This window comes from Lygodium microphyllum, chromosome 5 (genome assembly GCF_053477565.2).
Source record: "Lygodium microphyllum isolate KBCC chromosome 5, Lygodium_microphyllum_v1.1.10, whole genome shotgun sequence".
Lineage (NCBI taxonomy): Eukaryota > Viridiplantae > Streptophyta > Polypodiopsida > Schizaeales > Lygodiaceae > Lygodium > Lygodium microphyllum.
Window position 1 is genome coordinate 122,524,504 of NC_141139.1, and position 14,970 is coordinate 122,539,473.

At 42.4% G+C, this 14,970-nt stretch overlaps 1 protein-coding gene across 5 annotated transcripts in view; it reads right to left on the reverse strand.

Moving 5' to 3' along the window:
- The window catches only part of EMB2410 (embryo defective 2410), a 187,221-nt gene that overhangs the window by 32,474 nt on the left and 139,777 nt on the right, over window positions 1-14,970 (reverse strand). For all 5 annotated transcript variants that reach the window (XR_015690932.1, XM_087678344.1, XM_087678347.1 and 2 more), the window contains 4 exons: window positions 9,619-9,741; window positions 9,216-9,494; window positions 9,048-9,113; window positions 8,819-8,956 (listed from right to left, as the gene is read on the reverse strand). Coding sequence is in view for 4 of the 5 variants with exons in the window: in XM_087678344.1 (XP_087534470.1) it covers window positions 8,819-8,956; window positions 9,048-9,113; window positions 9,216-9,494; window positions 9,619-9,741 (606 nt within the window). In the remaining variant the exon portion in view is untranslated. The remainder of the gene's footprint in view (window positions 1-8,818; window positions 8,957-9,047; window positions 9,114-9,215; window positions 9,495-9,618; window positions 9,742-14,970) is intronic.

Sequence of the window (14,970 nt, forward strand, 5' to 3'; positions counted from 1 at the left end):
GAGCAGATATCTTCACCAAAGCACTTACGAAGGATCTGCTTCAAGTTCATCTTCAGAGACTCCGCATTGGGCCGAGGAGATAGTTCACCTATGGGTGGACATTGAGGGGGGTGTTAGATATGATCAATGCCCCACCCTCATTAGGTGCTACCAATGAGGAGATAGTTCACCTATGGGTGGACATTGAGGGGGGTGTTAGATATGATCAATGCCCCACCCTCATTAGGTGCTACCAATGATCCATGGTGCTCAAAGTTGTAAGGCCCTCATTATGAGGAGAAGCCAAATGTGAGCCCGGACATTGGTTGAGTCCTGACTTGTATATCAGATGAGGTCTATGTGACCGGATGGCAAAAAGGTGACCATTGTGGGTCTAATCTTTGGGTTAGATGGAGTGGTTAAGCTGGTAGCAACTCAAGGCGCATTGCATCGAGTTGCGGGGTAAGGGAGTTAAAAGGAGCCCCTATTTTGGGGTCTGGGGGCCGCAGAAGCGGCCCTTGGCTGGGGGGTCCTAGGGGGGCCAGCAGCCCCCCTGGTGGGGGTCCGGAAGCAGCGCCCCCGGCCCGATGGTAAAGGGAATATTCCCTGGCCGACTAGTGGAGACTCATATGGTAGGTCGGTCAGGCCGACCTAACAGCCTTCGCGGGCTATAAAAGCTAAACCCCTTCACAGCCATCCATCACTCATCTTTCACCCAATCAGAGTTGTTGTTCCAGCTAGCCTTAAGCTCTTCACCTATCTTCTGTCTAGATCGCCATCTAAGCTTCACACAGTGGAAGTGCACGGGTGGACAGAGCCATCTTTGTATCAATTGTTTGGAGTTAAAGAATTTACTGATTCTCCTCTTATCTGTTGTGTACTCTCTATCTCTTTCTCAGATTCTGTTCACTGCGCCCTGTAATATTTTACAACTCTTGCCTTTGATTAATTACAAAGTGGTCTTTCTTAGGTGCGTATTAGATTGCTGTTAGGGGTGACTTGTCCACACTTTCCTTATGAAGTAGAACTGAGATTCCCATGTTTAACTAAGTCGTAGGTTTCCCATGGGGAGACTAGATGGTGATGTGCATGGATTTGAATTTTGGTCCACTACTAAGAGGACCCCTCCACGTCTGTTAGAGGAGGCACTTCACAACTCTGCTACGAGAACATGAATGACATAATGAGTTCACTCTGAACCTAACAAATGCGGTGCAACAGCTCTTAGAAACTTGCCCCCCAAAAAAAAAGAACAAACTGAAAAACTATTTATATCCAAAAAGCTCCTGTGGAGGTCCAAAAACATTAGTATTTAGTATAGGAAGACAGCAAACATGCAAAAAGAGACTACCTCTCACAGATAAGGGAGCTCCAAGCTCCTCCACATGCTCATACACCATAGTACCCCCTAAACACTGTCTCAGTTAGGCTGAAATGGTACAGCCAAAATGCCATTTCAGGACCCGTGTTCAAACCCCCCAAAACCCGAGAGAAAAAACACATCATACCCTGCAGCACAACCAAAATCCACATTGCCTTATTCCCGTTTCGCGCTGCAGTAAACCCTAGCCAGCAAGTGACATTGTCTGAGAAAGGGAGTGCCTGATCACAAAGGTCATGTGCACAGAGAGAGAGAGAGAGAGAGAGCGCCCTGCAAATAGCTTCAGATCTCTTGTTAGAGTGGTGATACAGCATGGCTGGTCTGGACATGGCCTTTATTGACCAAACGGTGGCAGCCCTTGGTCCGGATTCTGAAAAAGAGGAACCAGAGGATATGGTTCCTTGCACAGAGGAGATACCACCTGGTTCTGACTTCCACCCTGCGGGCAAACGCACCAAGCATACTTCGGAAGATACAATGGATCATCAGGAACGTTCTTATGCTCAAGTTGCTTCTGATTCTGTGGATTCTCAGGATGTTGACTGGGAGTATTTGTTGGAGTTTGCCAACACTCTGCTTGGTGACTATGTTCAACATAATCATGAAGCGTTTTCTGACTCTGAAACTGAAGATGTTCTGGAAGCCACTGTGGATCCTAAAAATGTTTTGTGCTCATTCTCAGTGTTTTATGAACGTGCTATTATACTCTTCTTCACTGGTAGGATCCCAGTGCTTTCTTATATTCGCCAGTGGCTGCAAAGTCTACTACAAGGGGAGTGTGTTGAAGAGATTTTTGTTGGGCCCCGAGGCTTTTATGAGGTACTGTTGAAATCTGAGAAGCATCGTGCCGATCTGCTAACTAAATTGCCATTGTTCTTTGATCGCCGTTTGGTCCATGTTATGCCATGGCGCCCAATGGCAGATTTTCAGCGCTTGCTTCAACACGAATGCCCGGTGTGGGTTGAAGTGAAAAACTGTCCGGCTGTCTATTGGCCACTGTTAAAGGATGCCATGGCTGTTGTGGGCACGGTTTTGGTTCCCTCGAGCCTAAGGGCCACGAATCGTAACCGTTTGTGTATGTTATAGGACACTGCTCGGAAAAGGCCTGCTTGGTTACGTCTTAATTGCTCTAGCATGCATCCTTTGCACTTTCGTTTGAAATGGGGTAACTTTGCAGGGCATTGTTTTTCGTGTGGAAAATTGGGGCATTTTATGGCCGAATGTCCAACGAAGCAACCGACTTCAGATGCTGAGCATGTTTTGCCCTCCATGGAAGATATGGTGCTTGATGTTCCGTCGCAAGATGCGACCCAGCCACCTAAAGTTTTGGATAAAGGTAAACAATATGTTTCGGGTTTGGATTCCCGTGACAATGACTCGGTAGATGTACGTGCCAAAAAAGATAAAAGGTTTGATGCTGGCATGGCGGATACTATACCTAATGCTTCACAAGATTCCTTGCGTACTTATATGCGCAGGAAAGACATGTTGTCTTCAAAGCACACTACTCATGCTATGGTTTCTTCTGCTCCTCGCAATCAGCCCACTAGGAAAGTATATAAGGATGGTCCGAAGGGCCCACCTGCTAAGTTGGCTTTTGATGCTAGAGGTAACGTGATTACCCCATGGGATCGTCGTTATCCCCGTTCCATCCCCAAGACAGTGGATACACCGTCTACCTCTAAATCTAGCCATCATAACTCTTTTGCCGTGTTAGCTAATTTTTTGGATGAGGGAGTCCTTGACATTCTAGCAGAAAAGGTTAAATCGAGGCAAGCTTTGCCTCGTTCCTGATTTTCTTTTTCGAATACACATGAACATAGCCACGTGGAATGTGCAAGGCATTTGTTCTCGCAATAAGCAACATGCCATGTGGAGTTTATTGCATGAGAATTAGTGGGATGTCTTGTATACTGTTGAGCACAAGAGTCACGGTGAAGCAGGAAAAGTTGTGGATTGCCATGGGTTTCGCTTGTTTTATGCAGGGACACATGCCATGTATTATTCTAGTGTGCTTATGATTGTACATGAGAAATATCAGCATGTTCTTATTAAAAATGATGTACATGGTCGTTTTGTGGTGATTGAAGTTTTATTTGAACGAGAGATCTTATGGTTACTTGGGCTCTATGCTCCAAATGACCCTTTATTCCGCCAGGATCTTTGGAATACTTTACATACCTCCTTGTCACTTGGCAGACGGGGTTTTTTTATGGGGGATTTTAATATGTGTGTTGATCCTTCACAGTCCCAATCAGAGCATTCGGTGATGGACGCTCCGGAAAGCCGTGTGTGGAATGTGTTTGCTCTTGCTGTACTTAAGCAAGCTCTCTGGTCATGGCTACACCCTTCTTCTACAGGGGTTGCGCAGTATACAACTACATGGTCACGGTTGGACCGCATGTACATCATGCAGGATGATGCTTTTCTTCCTGAGATGCTGGAAATGAAAGTGTTGCAGCAATATGCCTTGTTAGACCATTTTCCTCTACAGTTTGAGATGCTTGTACAACCCATTGCACCTTTTAAGCAATTTCTGGATAGACTCCCTTTGTGTTTCAACTCGTCTTATTTGAAGCATTCAATCTTTCAGGGTTATATGGAGCAATTGATTGATAGATTTTTATTGAACTTCTCCTCTGAGAGCAATGCTTCTTTTGAACGATTGCTCTTTAATGTGCAGCGGGTGGTTCAGCAGTATGGGATCCATCATGCCTCTCTTTGTCGGCGGCGTCAACAAGCAGTGGAGGCATTACTGGCTTTGGTCCATTCTCTACTGGTGGAGACTCCAGATGATGTATTTCTGCTGCCATTGGCTATGTGTTTGGCTGATCTTATTAAAGAGTTTCAGTTGAAATCTAATCAGCAGGCCAAATTGCAAAATTTGACTGAGAATTTGCAAGATAGTGCTTGTCAGACTCATAAGTTCTTTCGAGCTCTCCATGCATCTCCTACTCGAGAGAATATGACTAGACTCCAGGATGCAGAGGGTCAAATGGTCATTGATACTCAGACTATTGTGAATATGTGTAGGAATTATTTTCTAGATCTTCTTGATTCTACTCCTTCACCTTCTGACCAAATTACTCATACCCGCTCAGTTTTCTATGATTTGGTCCGCAATCAAGTTCCACATGACATGCAAACTACTTTGGAGACAGATATTCGTGAGGCAAAGGTTATGGATGTTTTGTTACACTTGCCCAAGGATAAAAGTCCCGGTTGGGATGGTCTCACCAATGAATTCTTTGAGGTTTTTGCTACCCGACTAGTGAAACCATTGACGGCTATGTTTCAGCAGGTTTGGGAAACGGGGTTCATGCCTTCCTCATGGAAAGGATTTATCAAACTGCTTCCAAAGGTTCCTTCGCCATCTATGTTGAAACATTGGCGACCAATTTCTTTGATGGGTTCTATGTATAAAATCTTTTCCAAAGTGATAGCGAATCAGCTCCATAAGCATTTTCCTGCCATTGTGCATCCTCTTCAATATGGTTTCATTAAGGGCCGAAACATTATGCATAATGTCTTAAATGTGCAAATGGCTATTGACTATGCAAGGCACTCTAATCAGGAGGTGGTATTGATTCAATTGGACCTGGAAAAGGCTTTTGATTATTTAGACTGGTCTTTCATTGCAGAACTTATGTCTACTATGGGCTTTGGTACTCGGATGTCTCGTTTGATCTACACCATTAGTGCTGCGGCTTCTTCGCGAGTTATGCTGAATGGTGGTATTACCGAGTCATTTGTCCTTGCACGCTCTGTGAGACAGGGTTGCCCTTTGAGTCCTCTCTTTTTTGCCCTTGCAACTCATCCGGTTCTTTCGATGTTATCTCATATGGCAGCTTCTACTCAATTAGCTGGATTGTCTCTTCCTTTTGGACAACACTTCATTAGTCAATCATTGGCTGATGACAGCTTTATGATTTTGCGTGCAGACAAGGATAATCTTCGCAAACCATTGGATGTTTGGACTCTCTTTGGTCATGCTTCTGGTATTCATATCAATGCTTTGAAATCATCCATTCTCAGTTGCACAGAGTCAAATTTGCAGTCATTGGACTGGCAGGGAATGGTTGTTCCCCGTGGTTCCATTGTCACGAGTGAAAATAGGGGAGCGTGAAACTCCTTGTGTTGCTTTACTTGACCATGGGTCTGAGATAAATGTCATTGAACGGGGATTGTATGAAAATGGTGCATGGCCTGTAGACACTGCTCATGGTTGGCGAATGAGGGCTACAAATAACTCTTCAGGGGAGCTCTATGCTGCATGTCCTAATGTAAAAGTGACGATTGGTGATGTAGAGAAAGAGCAACACTTCTTTGTGCAAGATAATTCCTCATATGCAGTGATTTTGGAACAGCCTTATATTACAGGAGTGCATATGGAAAGAAAGGTACTTGATGATGGTTCTGCTTATGCAAGAGTCAGAAGCAAAGATGGGAGGAAAGCAGTCCAATTTCTTAATGTGTTAATCATCCTAGAAATCGTGATACGCTTCGAGAGTCTCCTTTGGTTCCAAATGCAAGGGAATTCAAAGACCTGGATTTTCATTAAGCACTGTTGTAATGCGGGGCTACACAGTAGTGCTGTTCAGAGGGTGTACTCGCCTCTTGATGAAATGAAGCATGTATTTACTATTGGTAATTCTCAGTTTATAGCAAACAGTTCATGTTGATTTAAGAAACTAGCGGCTAAGTTTCTGTATTGGAAGTCACAGGCTTGGCCCTTCCATGTTCGCCTTAAAGTGGCTCAAACAATTATGTTGCCAATGCTCACATATTTCTTGCCATTGCTGCCTTGGACTACTACTACATTGAATGCTCTTACTCAGTACATTCATTTTATGTTATGGAAGAAGGACTCCTTGCATGCAGGCATTTCATGGATTTCTTGGTCACATGCATGTACCCCCAAACGCATGGGTGGAGGGGCTATTTTGGATGCCGAAACTTATATGTTGGCACTCCATTGGTCTCTTTTTCGTGCCATGTGCTTGGATCATCACCCGTGGGTCTTTATAGCCTGTTATTTTCTTGAGGATCACGGGATTGTGCATGGTAATACCCAAATTCGGAGCTCCTGGTGGCATGTTCTTAATGCAGACTCCCAGTTTTCTAGTCCTTCATCATTTCTACTTGCTCATTTGGTATGTTCCTGGAAATTGGTACTCCAGAAGGCTCAGTGGCATCCAATGGAGGACCGCTTAGCTACTAACTCTTTTCAACTGGAATTGTTGGCAGCCTCGCGATTGCCTTCTTGGGAAGGCAAACATGAGCTCAGACCAAAATTTAACCGCATGGCACGTTTCGGCTTGACTTCAGTTGCAAATGCCACCCTTGCCAGTCGCAATGTGTTGATATCGTTTCGTACAGCCAGGAGGCTTTTCAGGATCCCTCGTGGATACTGTGATTTATGGGGACAGCTTTTGATGGTGCTCCAGAGCAGACGACCCTTTCCTGCCCTTGCTTCGAATCATCCCTAGCAAGACTGGGACCTTGCAGGCGGGCAGAATTTGGAAAAGGCCTTCGCTAACCAGGTGTATCATCTTTTGATTAAAGATCATCAATGGCTGATTACTAAAGCTAATACTATATAGGGATTGCGTAAATCTCAGTCATGTGGAAGGTAACTGTGATGGAGGGCTGGTTGAACAAGACACCTTTCAAATGCAAGGTCTTTCTTTGGAGGGTGATGATTGGTGGTCTTCCTCTTGCTTCAGCCCTTTCCAAGCGTTGAATCTCCAATGGCAATTGTTTCTTTTGCACCACCAGTGTGGAATCGGCCCGTCATCGATTTATTTCTTGCCCTCTCACTAAGAAAATCTGGTCACTCTTGTCAGCGGTTTGGTGAGCAGTGGTTGGTTTCTCGCTAAGCCCTTTTGATTGGGTTTTTGTGCGGCCCAAACACCCCACACCTGCACAATCACATATGAAGATCTTGTTTCACTTTCTTAGATACCGGGGCTGTTGGCACAATTCGACCATTCGGAATGCTTTTCTTTTTTATTCAACCTCTAATGTTCAGGGACATATTGCTAGGCTTAAAGTTCTCTTGCATTGGCAGATAGATCTCATTCGGCACTCGGACATCTCTCTCTCTCTCTCTCTCTCTCTCTCTCTCTCTCTCTCTCTCTCTCTGGTTGAAGATTCAAAGTGTCAAGATAAGCCACAAGCTGATCATGAGTCCATGCAAAGATCAAATTTTATGCATTATCGCCTCTTGCAAATCACAATCAAATTTTAGTCCTATCCTCAATTTCAAGGTAGCAACCCCACCAGGCCATTCATCCCAAGTATTTGGTTAAGTGGAAGAACCACTTGGAGGTAGAGGCTACTCAGGAGCCAGTACATTCATTGAAGAGTCATTTTTCCACTTCCTTCTCGAGGATATCCTTGGACATCACAATGGGGCTAGTAGCATTAGTCACAATGGTCATGAAGTGACTTAGTGTGAATGCCCGTACATGTAATATGTTTAGTAGTTATTAGATAAGCTATAGAGATCACAAAGCCACTCTGGGCACACAATGGAGTGACTTTGATTGTAGATGGATGAAGTGACAATCATAAGGGGCTTGAGCATGCTCTCATTCTGAAATGTTTTTTTTTTGTTTCATTGCATGATGCTTTGGGCACAGGCAAGAGTGCCAATGTACTAGCCCCTGAGTGGATAGACAGCATTGAGATGGTTGGGCCAGAGAATGTGGTCACACTTAAGGCTGATGGTAGCTAGCAAATAGAGATATTGGTGCTATAGTTGAGGAGCATTACCACCACATTATAACTTCTTTTTGCATGCTTCACTTCTTGAATAATCTTCTAAACAATGTCAGCAACGTTTCATGGGTAGAGCTGATTATTACTAGAGCCAGTGACGTGGTCACCAGTTTTCTGCCATGAGTTCTCCAAGAAGTCTAGAAAGATTCTCCTCAAGAACTCCAATGCTCAATTTGCTTTAACTTCTTGATGTTGGGTTGCCAGAGGGAGTAAAATGTACTGAGACAGGTTGTTCATTAGTGATGAATTCAGGAGCTATCCTTTTGCTTCTACTCCTACAAGGATCTCATGCAGGGCAAAGCTGGTATACTCCGGAACATAAAAAGCATAAACATTTTTACAGACACTTGGAATGATTCCTACTAGAATATGATTATTCTTCTCTTTGACCATGAGGTGACTTATATATTGGTTCAGAACTTGTATCTCTTGTGAAGCATTATTTCGTATTCCCTATTTCATTGAAGAACATCTCATAAAAACAGTTTGAAGGAGGAGAGCATGCCAGATAGTTTATTTCAATATTCTCGTTTACCTGGGAAGAAAATCAAAAGCTGCAAAGTGTAAAGTTGGTTGAAGCAAACCTAGAGTTTACCTCTGACAACCACTTGAATATATCATACACTTGTATAGGCAGCAGTCATAACAAGCTCAAGGGAAGAATAGAAAGCATACACTTGTATCACCATTCCCTCCACCGCTTGCAGCAAAGTTGCCGTGCCAATGCCCCTTTAATTCTGCTAGGCCAGGTAGTTGCACAGATTCCTGAGATCCTTCTTCTAAAGCAGGCAAAGTTTTGCTGCTCCTTATGTTCTATCAACACACACTTCTCTAGATCATTTCACAGGCAAAAACTCACATCTATCATTTGTTTAACGCAAGCTGATAATTTCTACTGATATACCTCCAGTTGTTGCTTTAAATTCTCTGTACAAAAGCCGACTTGCTGCATTCCTTCCATAAAAAGCTCCTGTAAAATAGGGATACAACAAGAACAGTATAGGTCATGATTAGTCCACATTTAGCAAACCTGAAATAAAATCTTGTTGCCGGTTCAAATCTAGGCTCATACTTTGGATCTTGACACCACAGCAGGATCACTGCTCCTGGAGAGAAGGCGTGCTACTGGAAGCATGTCTGCAACTTCTGCACCTGGCACTTCAAGTTGTAACCGCCAACGTCCTAATGAGGTTATAAAGCTTCCAAGCTGTCCTGCCATAGCAGTTTTCCAAGCTCCATCTGCTTTATCCTTTTCTGCAAAAGCATGATCACGAGGGCCAGGAAGAACATATTCCCCCTGAAGCTCATATCGGCTGCTAGCTTGCTCTAAAACTGATCTTTCTATGGTAATCTGAAATGACATATAAAATTTGTTTACACACTGAAAGTGATAGCCTCCAACTTGGGATCATGAAGTTGCTTCACTACCAATTTTCATTCATCTGAATCTTCTTTAGTAGGTGAAATCATGTTACCACATCACCAGACCATCGGCATGAAAGATCAAGGGATTCTCCTTGCACACCACTGAATCGTGGACGGCGAACAGATAAGCTGCCATGACCCCTTCTTTTCTGAAAATTCAACTGTGTCTCTGCCTGGACAGAAGGAAGTATGTGACTAGCTTGAAAAAAGTTGGTGAAAATACTGCATTAAAGCAGTACTTAAAAAGTACAAAGTTTCTGCTGCATTCCTTCGACTCAGGACCAACTACATACCATCCCTATGTGTAACATCAACACATTGAAATCATTCAAATGGCACCAAAACAGCAAGTCAAAACACTGCACTAAATTCATACTCAAATAGTACAACATTGACAATGTTTTGGGTGTATTTTTCAGTTCAGGGCCAATGTACCATCCCTATGGTTGACATCAACACATGAAATAATTTAAAGTCAATCCACTATTTTGGACTCATAATTGAACTCCACAAATAATATATCAACTGCATTTCTCGCATTGACACACAGATACCATCATCTTCTCCTAAAAGTATAACTGTATGTAAATTGGAGAAAAACAAGTTTATCCCTGAAATCAAGCTTACTGCATATGGTTGAACCTGAACTGCTATCTAGGTGAAGGGACACTTAGAAACTTAAATGACAGTTGTGTTAGGACACTTTTCCTTCTAGTGTCTTCTTTCCTTGGGCTAAGGATTGCCAAAGAAGAAGGCAACCAAATTCAATCAAAAACTGTCAACCTGGGAAACTTACCAGTTTATATAATCAATATATTTTGGTTTAGCAATTCTAGGCTAATCCAAGATGCCCAAGATTTAGGAACGGCCCCAAATGATGCATTTTGGACATTTTACCCAAAAAAAAAAAAAAAAAAAAAAAAAAAACCCTACCTTTCGTTAAAATTACCAAAATCCCTTCATGATTGGTCAAAGTTCCAATATACCATTTCATTTTGGCTGAAATTCCAATAATGCTCCTCTAGTTTACAAGAATTTTCAATATACCTCTAATGATTTTCTTAGAACTTGGTCAATAGATCACTAGGTTTCAAGGTTTGTGAGCATAACCATCAGCATGAAAGATGATATGATGGTATCACACACTAATGGGAGGAAATAACTTATGATTCAAGGAAACAAATGTCATTTTTATTGAGCTCATTAATGTGATTTTTGGGCATAGAAAAGAATCAACTGCATCACTTTCATAGTTTGACCAAACAAGTGAAATATTTTTGTATTTTTGAAATTCGGCACGCGTTTTGGAAATTTCCATGAAATTTAAGGGACATTTTTTCATTTTCCTTATCCTTGTCATCTTGGAGTATGGACATGTTTTGAGGGGTGTGATGGATTTATGAAAGACATGGATTTATGAAAGACTATTTTCCTAATCAATGAGAACTGCCAAGTCCATGCCTTTTCCTAATCAATGAGAACTGCCAAGTCCATGCCCATGATTGACCCTCACATGAAAAGAACATATCAATGAAGAACTTGATTTGAGAGTTTGTAGTCATTGTCCCAAGAAGACCACAGTCCCATGTGTTAGCACAAAAGATTTGTTGAAAGGGCCCTACGAGCTATGTACAGTGATTCGACTTGGGCATTGTGCATACTAACTATATTCTAAATACAGAGAGAACGTCTTGAACCATGTGTCAATGAGGATGCTAAAGGCACTATTCTCAATTTATGTGAGATATACAATATATTTTCATATTTTTGTTTGTCTTTCAAATATGGGCATTGCCCGAACTTCCTTGCAGCTGCCAATGGAGAATGTCTAGTACAAGGGCTCACAAAAAACCAATAAGCCTATTTGTAGTGCCAAATCATGGGAGAGATCCCTACATACCGCCCTCATGCACTTCAAAGCCCCCTCTAATCTCTCCCACCTGCTTTTAAAAGTATTCATGATATCTATCCACATATGAACATTGAGTCTTAATAGTCGACAACTGGAGGAGCGCTCTTCGTTTATAGCCTTAGGCCCTTACTTTGTGAGGCACAAAGATCCGTTTCATGAAGTTTGAATGCATCAAGATTTGTGAAAGGTTACAGCTTAAAACAAATTTCTTAAAGCTTGAACATCTTCAAAAGACAAAAACATGTGACTTTCACATGGCGTAAAGACAAAGTGTTTAAAACGATCAACACACAGCTTTTCTTTATTCATGTGAGATGGATTAGCTTCTAGCATGAAATATGATTTGGCAAAGATTTACCATAGAAACTTCTATTAATTGATTTTGTACAAAACTTGTTTCTTGGCATTTCTTGTTTCCTCCATATGAAACTTCTACAAGACCTCTCAATACTAAAACTCGCGATTATGTGGGCCACACTACATCTCACTAATATATTCATGTAATGCTAGAAATGACCTTGATCTGCAGCACTACTCTAGAATCCACTTGGTCTAAGTGAAGTTCGAAGCATAGAAGACTCACATCAGGTTTTGAAAAGATATGCTTTTGTGGAGGTCCTTATAATCACATTCTTCATAGTCCAAGCTAACACTCTTCAAGTCACTATCATCTCTCCCTTGGTGCCCTGAAAATCTGTTTGAGACATCTTCTCCAAGCATCTTGTACTCTTTGGGCACACCCAAATGCATTGTCCCTGAGTCTCTTGAATTGCATCACATCTAGCACATGCTATTAAAACTTTACCAAAGCCAAACCAAGTGTATGTTGCCAAACTCCCCAATGCAAAAAAGCTAAAGAAAGTATAAAAGCTTTCTTGGCCTAGAACTCTCCTAAAACTTTCATGTACAAGCATGGGAAGAAAGGTTGGGTGATAGCATATATACGAATACTAGTGACATAGTTGGAATCACCTTGATCTTTATCTTCTAGATTCTCCTCCTTGCATTGGTAAGGACTGAAAGAAGGGAGAAGGATCACCAATAGCCCTCTCTAGGACCCTCTAATCTATGTCTCTTAATGTCCTATGGAACATCTCTGAAGGGAAACCCTCGCTCATCTCTCCCTTTTTGCATGTCCCATGAAAGGTCTCTTAATGTGGAACACTCTCTTGTCAAAATATGATTGCTGTGAAAGCAAACCAAAGAGACAGTAGGATTTGCAGGAAGAAACATAGAGTGTGTATGGCAAACACTAAGAGAAAAGTGAAACTTGAAAAACACAAAAAGAAGAAGATGATGATGAATGATGAATCATTGAATCATGCTAAGTGAATCAAGCTAATGATACATCACAGTCAAAGCTTTGAAGATAATTGCATTGTCCTATTTGAATCAAGCGGTAGCACCTATAGGGGATCTACACAACAAAGTGAGCGAAACGTAGTCCTTCGGCAATAGGATATCGAAGGTAATGCTAAATGGTAAAGGAAAGGACAGCCGGTCGTAGAGGGAGAAAAACGCAGTCCTCAAGAGTTGTGGAAGCTGAAGCATATGCTGAAACCTTTGTGAGATGATGGCTGCTATCAAGGCGACTGCTGGGCAGCCAGTTGGAGAAGAAAATGCAAGAATATCTGATGAAGATCTCTCCGTGTAAGTGGCTGCAAACAAGCAACTGCTGGACACAGCCCTTCATGAGTGAAGAAAACACAAAAACGCAGGGACAGCTGATAAAGAGGGTGTAACCTGCTGTAAACAGCTAGAATCTACTGCAAATAAATCCTAATGATGATGCCAGGTGAGGAGGGCCAACGCCAAATGATGTAGGCTGCAATACGCTAGGTGGAGATGGATGCAAAAGCCACGAACCCTAATGTCCTCCTCACGGGGTGTGAACGGCACTGGAGGATGCAGAAAGGAGAGAGGAATATGGAAGAGAGAGAGTGTGTGTATCAAAAGGAATGAATGTGTGGGAGGAAGAATGAGGGAATTCAATGCCATATTTATACACACAAACTGTCTCAAGAGATGCCGCAACTCTCTCAAGTGGCGCCCACTAAAGTCGCTCGGGTGGCACCCCGACATTAAATAATGATCCAAATAAAGCTCTCTACCATCATACAAGGACATTAATGAAAACAACAATTGTACAAGTGTCATCCACAATCCTCTTCACCCACTCCAACTTACCTATATCTTCCATAAGAAGTTCTAGGCAATGTGTATCGCATGGTGTCCACTACGGATGAAAACTTGGCCTTGAGTTTCCATCCTCTACCATCATACAAGGGCATTAATGAAAACAACAATTGTACAAGTGTCATCCACAATCCTCTTCACCCACTCCAACTTACCTATATCTTCCATAAGTTCTAGACAATGTGTATCGCATGGTGTCCATACTACGGATGAAAACTTGGCCTTGAGTTTCCGTCCCACAAAGGCATAATTAGAGGTGTTGTCCATGAAAACTTGCACAATGTTTTATGAACCTACCTACATGATCACACACAATGAAGTTAGAATCAATAAATTTAGAAAGTTGCAAGTAAACAAATAAACAAATCAATTACCCCAATGATGGCTTGCTATGATGAGTGCCAATACATAAAGGAGCTTACGGTTCTCCTTCCCCTTGTGTTGACATTCACCACTCGTAGGAAATACATATCAAGAGGGCAAGAGACAAGGATGTCGATAATCCCCTTTTTTTAATAGTTGCTCCATCCATCAGATAGGATAGAGCACACATACTTCACCCAACTAGTACGCACAGACTCAAATGACTTATTCATCCTCTCTCTCTTCTCATCAAGTTTCTTTATGCACACGTCATGATATGTGACACTATACCATCCCTCACATGAACCAACGGCAAAAATGGCTTTCACCATCCGCTTACATCGATCCACTTTAAGGATGTGGAAAGAGAGATTGCACTCAATTATGGTGCGTACAATCTCTATTTCGGCTTGCCTTTGCCTCCCCTTGAGAAATGAGAAAGGACCAAATACTTGACCCATTGCTTGGATAAGTGTGGTTTGCCTCTTCTGCATATGTACACCACTTGAATGGGTTTCCCTCGATGGAATAGAGGAGGCCTCTCCAACGGAGGAAACAGAGACAATTGGAGAGGGATCTTCTTTTGTATCCAAGGCCTCAAGATGAGGAGACACCACCTCCTCACTTGCCCTTAAGACATCTTTGTGCCACTTCAATGGCAAGTATTTCCAACAACATTCTTGGTAGACATCTTCAGGAATGCCCAAGCATGGTGTGGCCTCCCCTCCAATTTGCATATGTAAATGAGAAGACACATGACGGATGAGATTTTTTTGGATCTTGGAGTGATCCTTGCATTGCCAGTTGCAAGTGTTGGATTTCTCCTTCACTCGCTCAAAGTAGGCACAATGCAAATAAAAGACCTCATGAAGAGGGGGTGCCATTGCTGATTGGGTATGTGGAGAGGGAAGGAGAGCTTGAGAATAGGGGA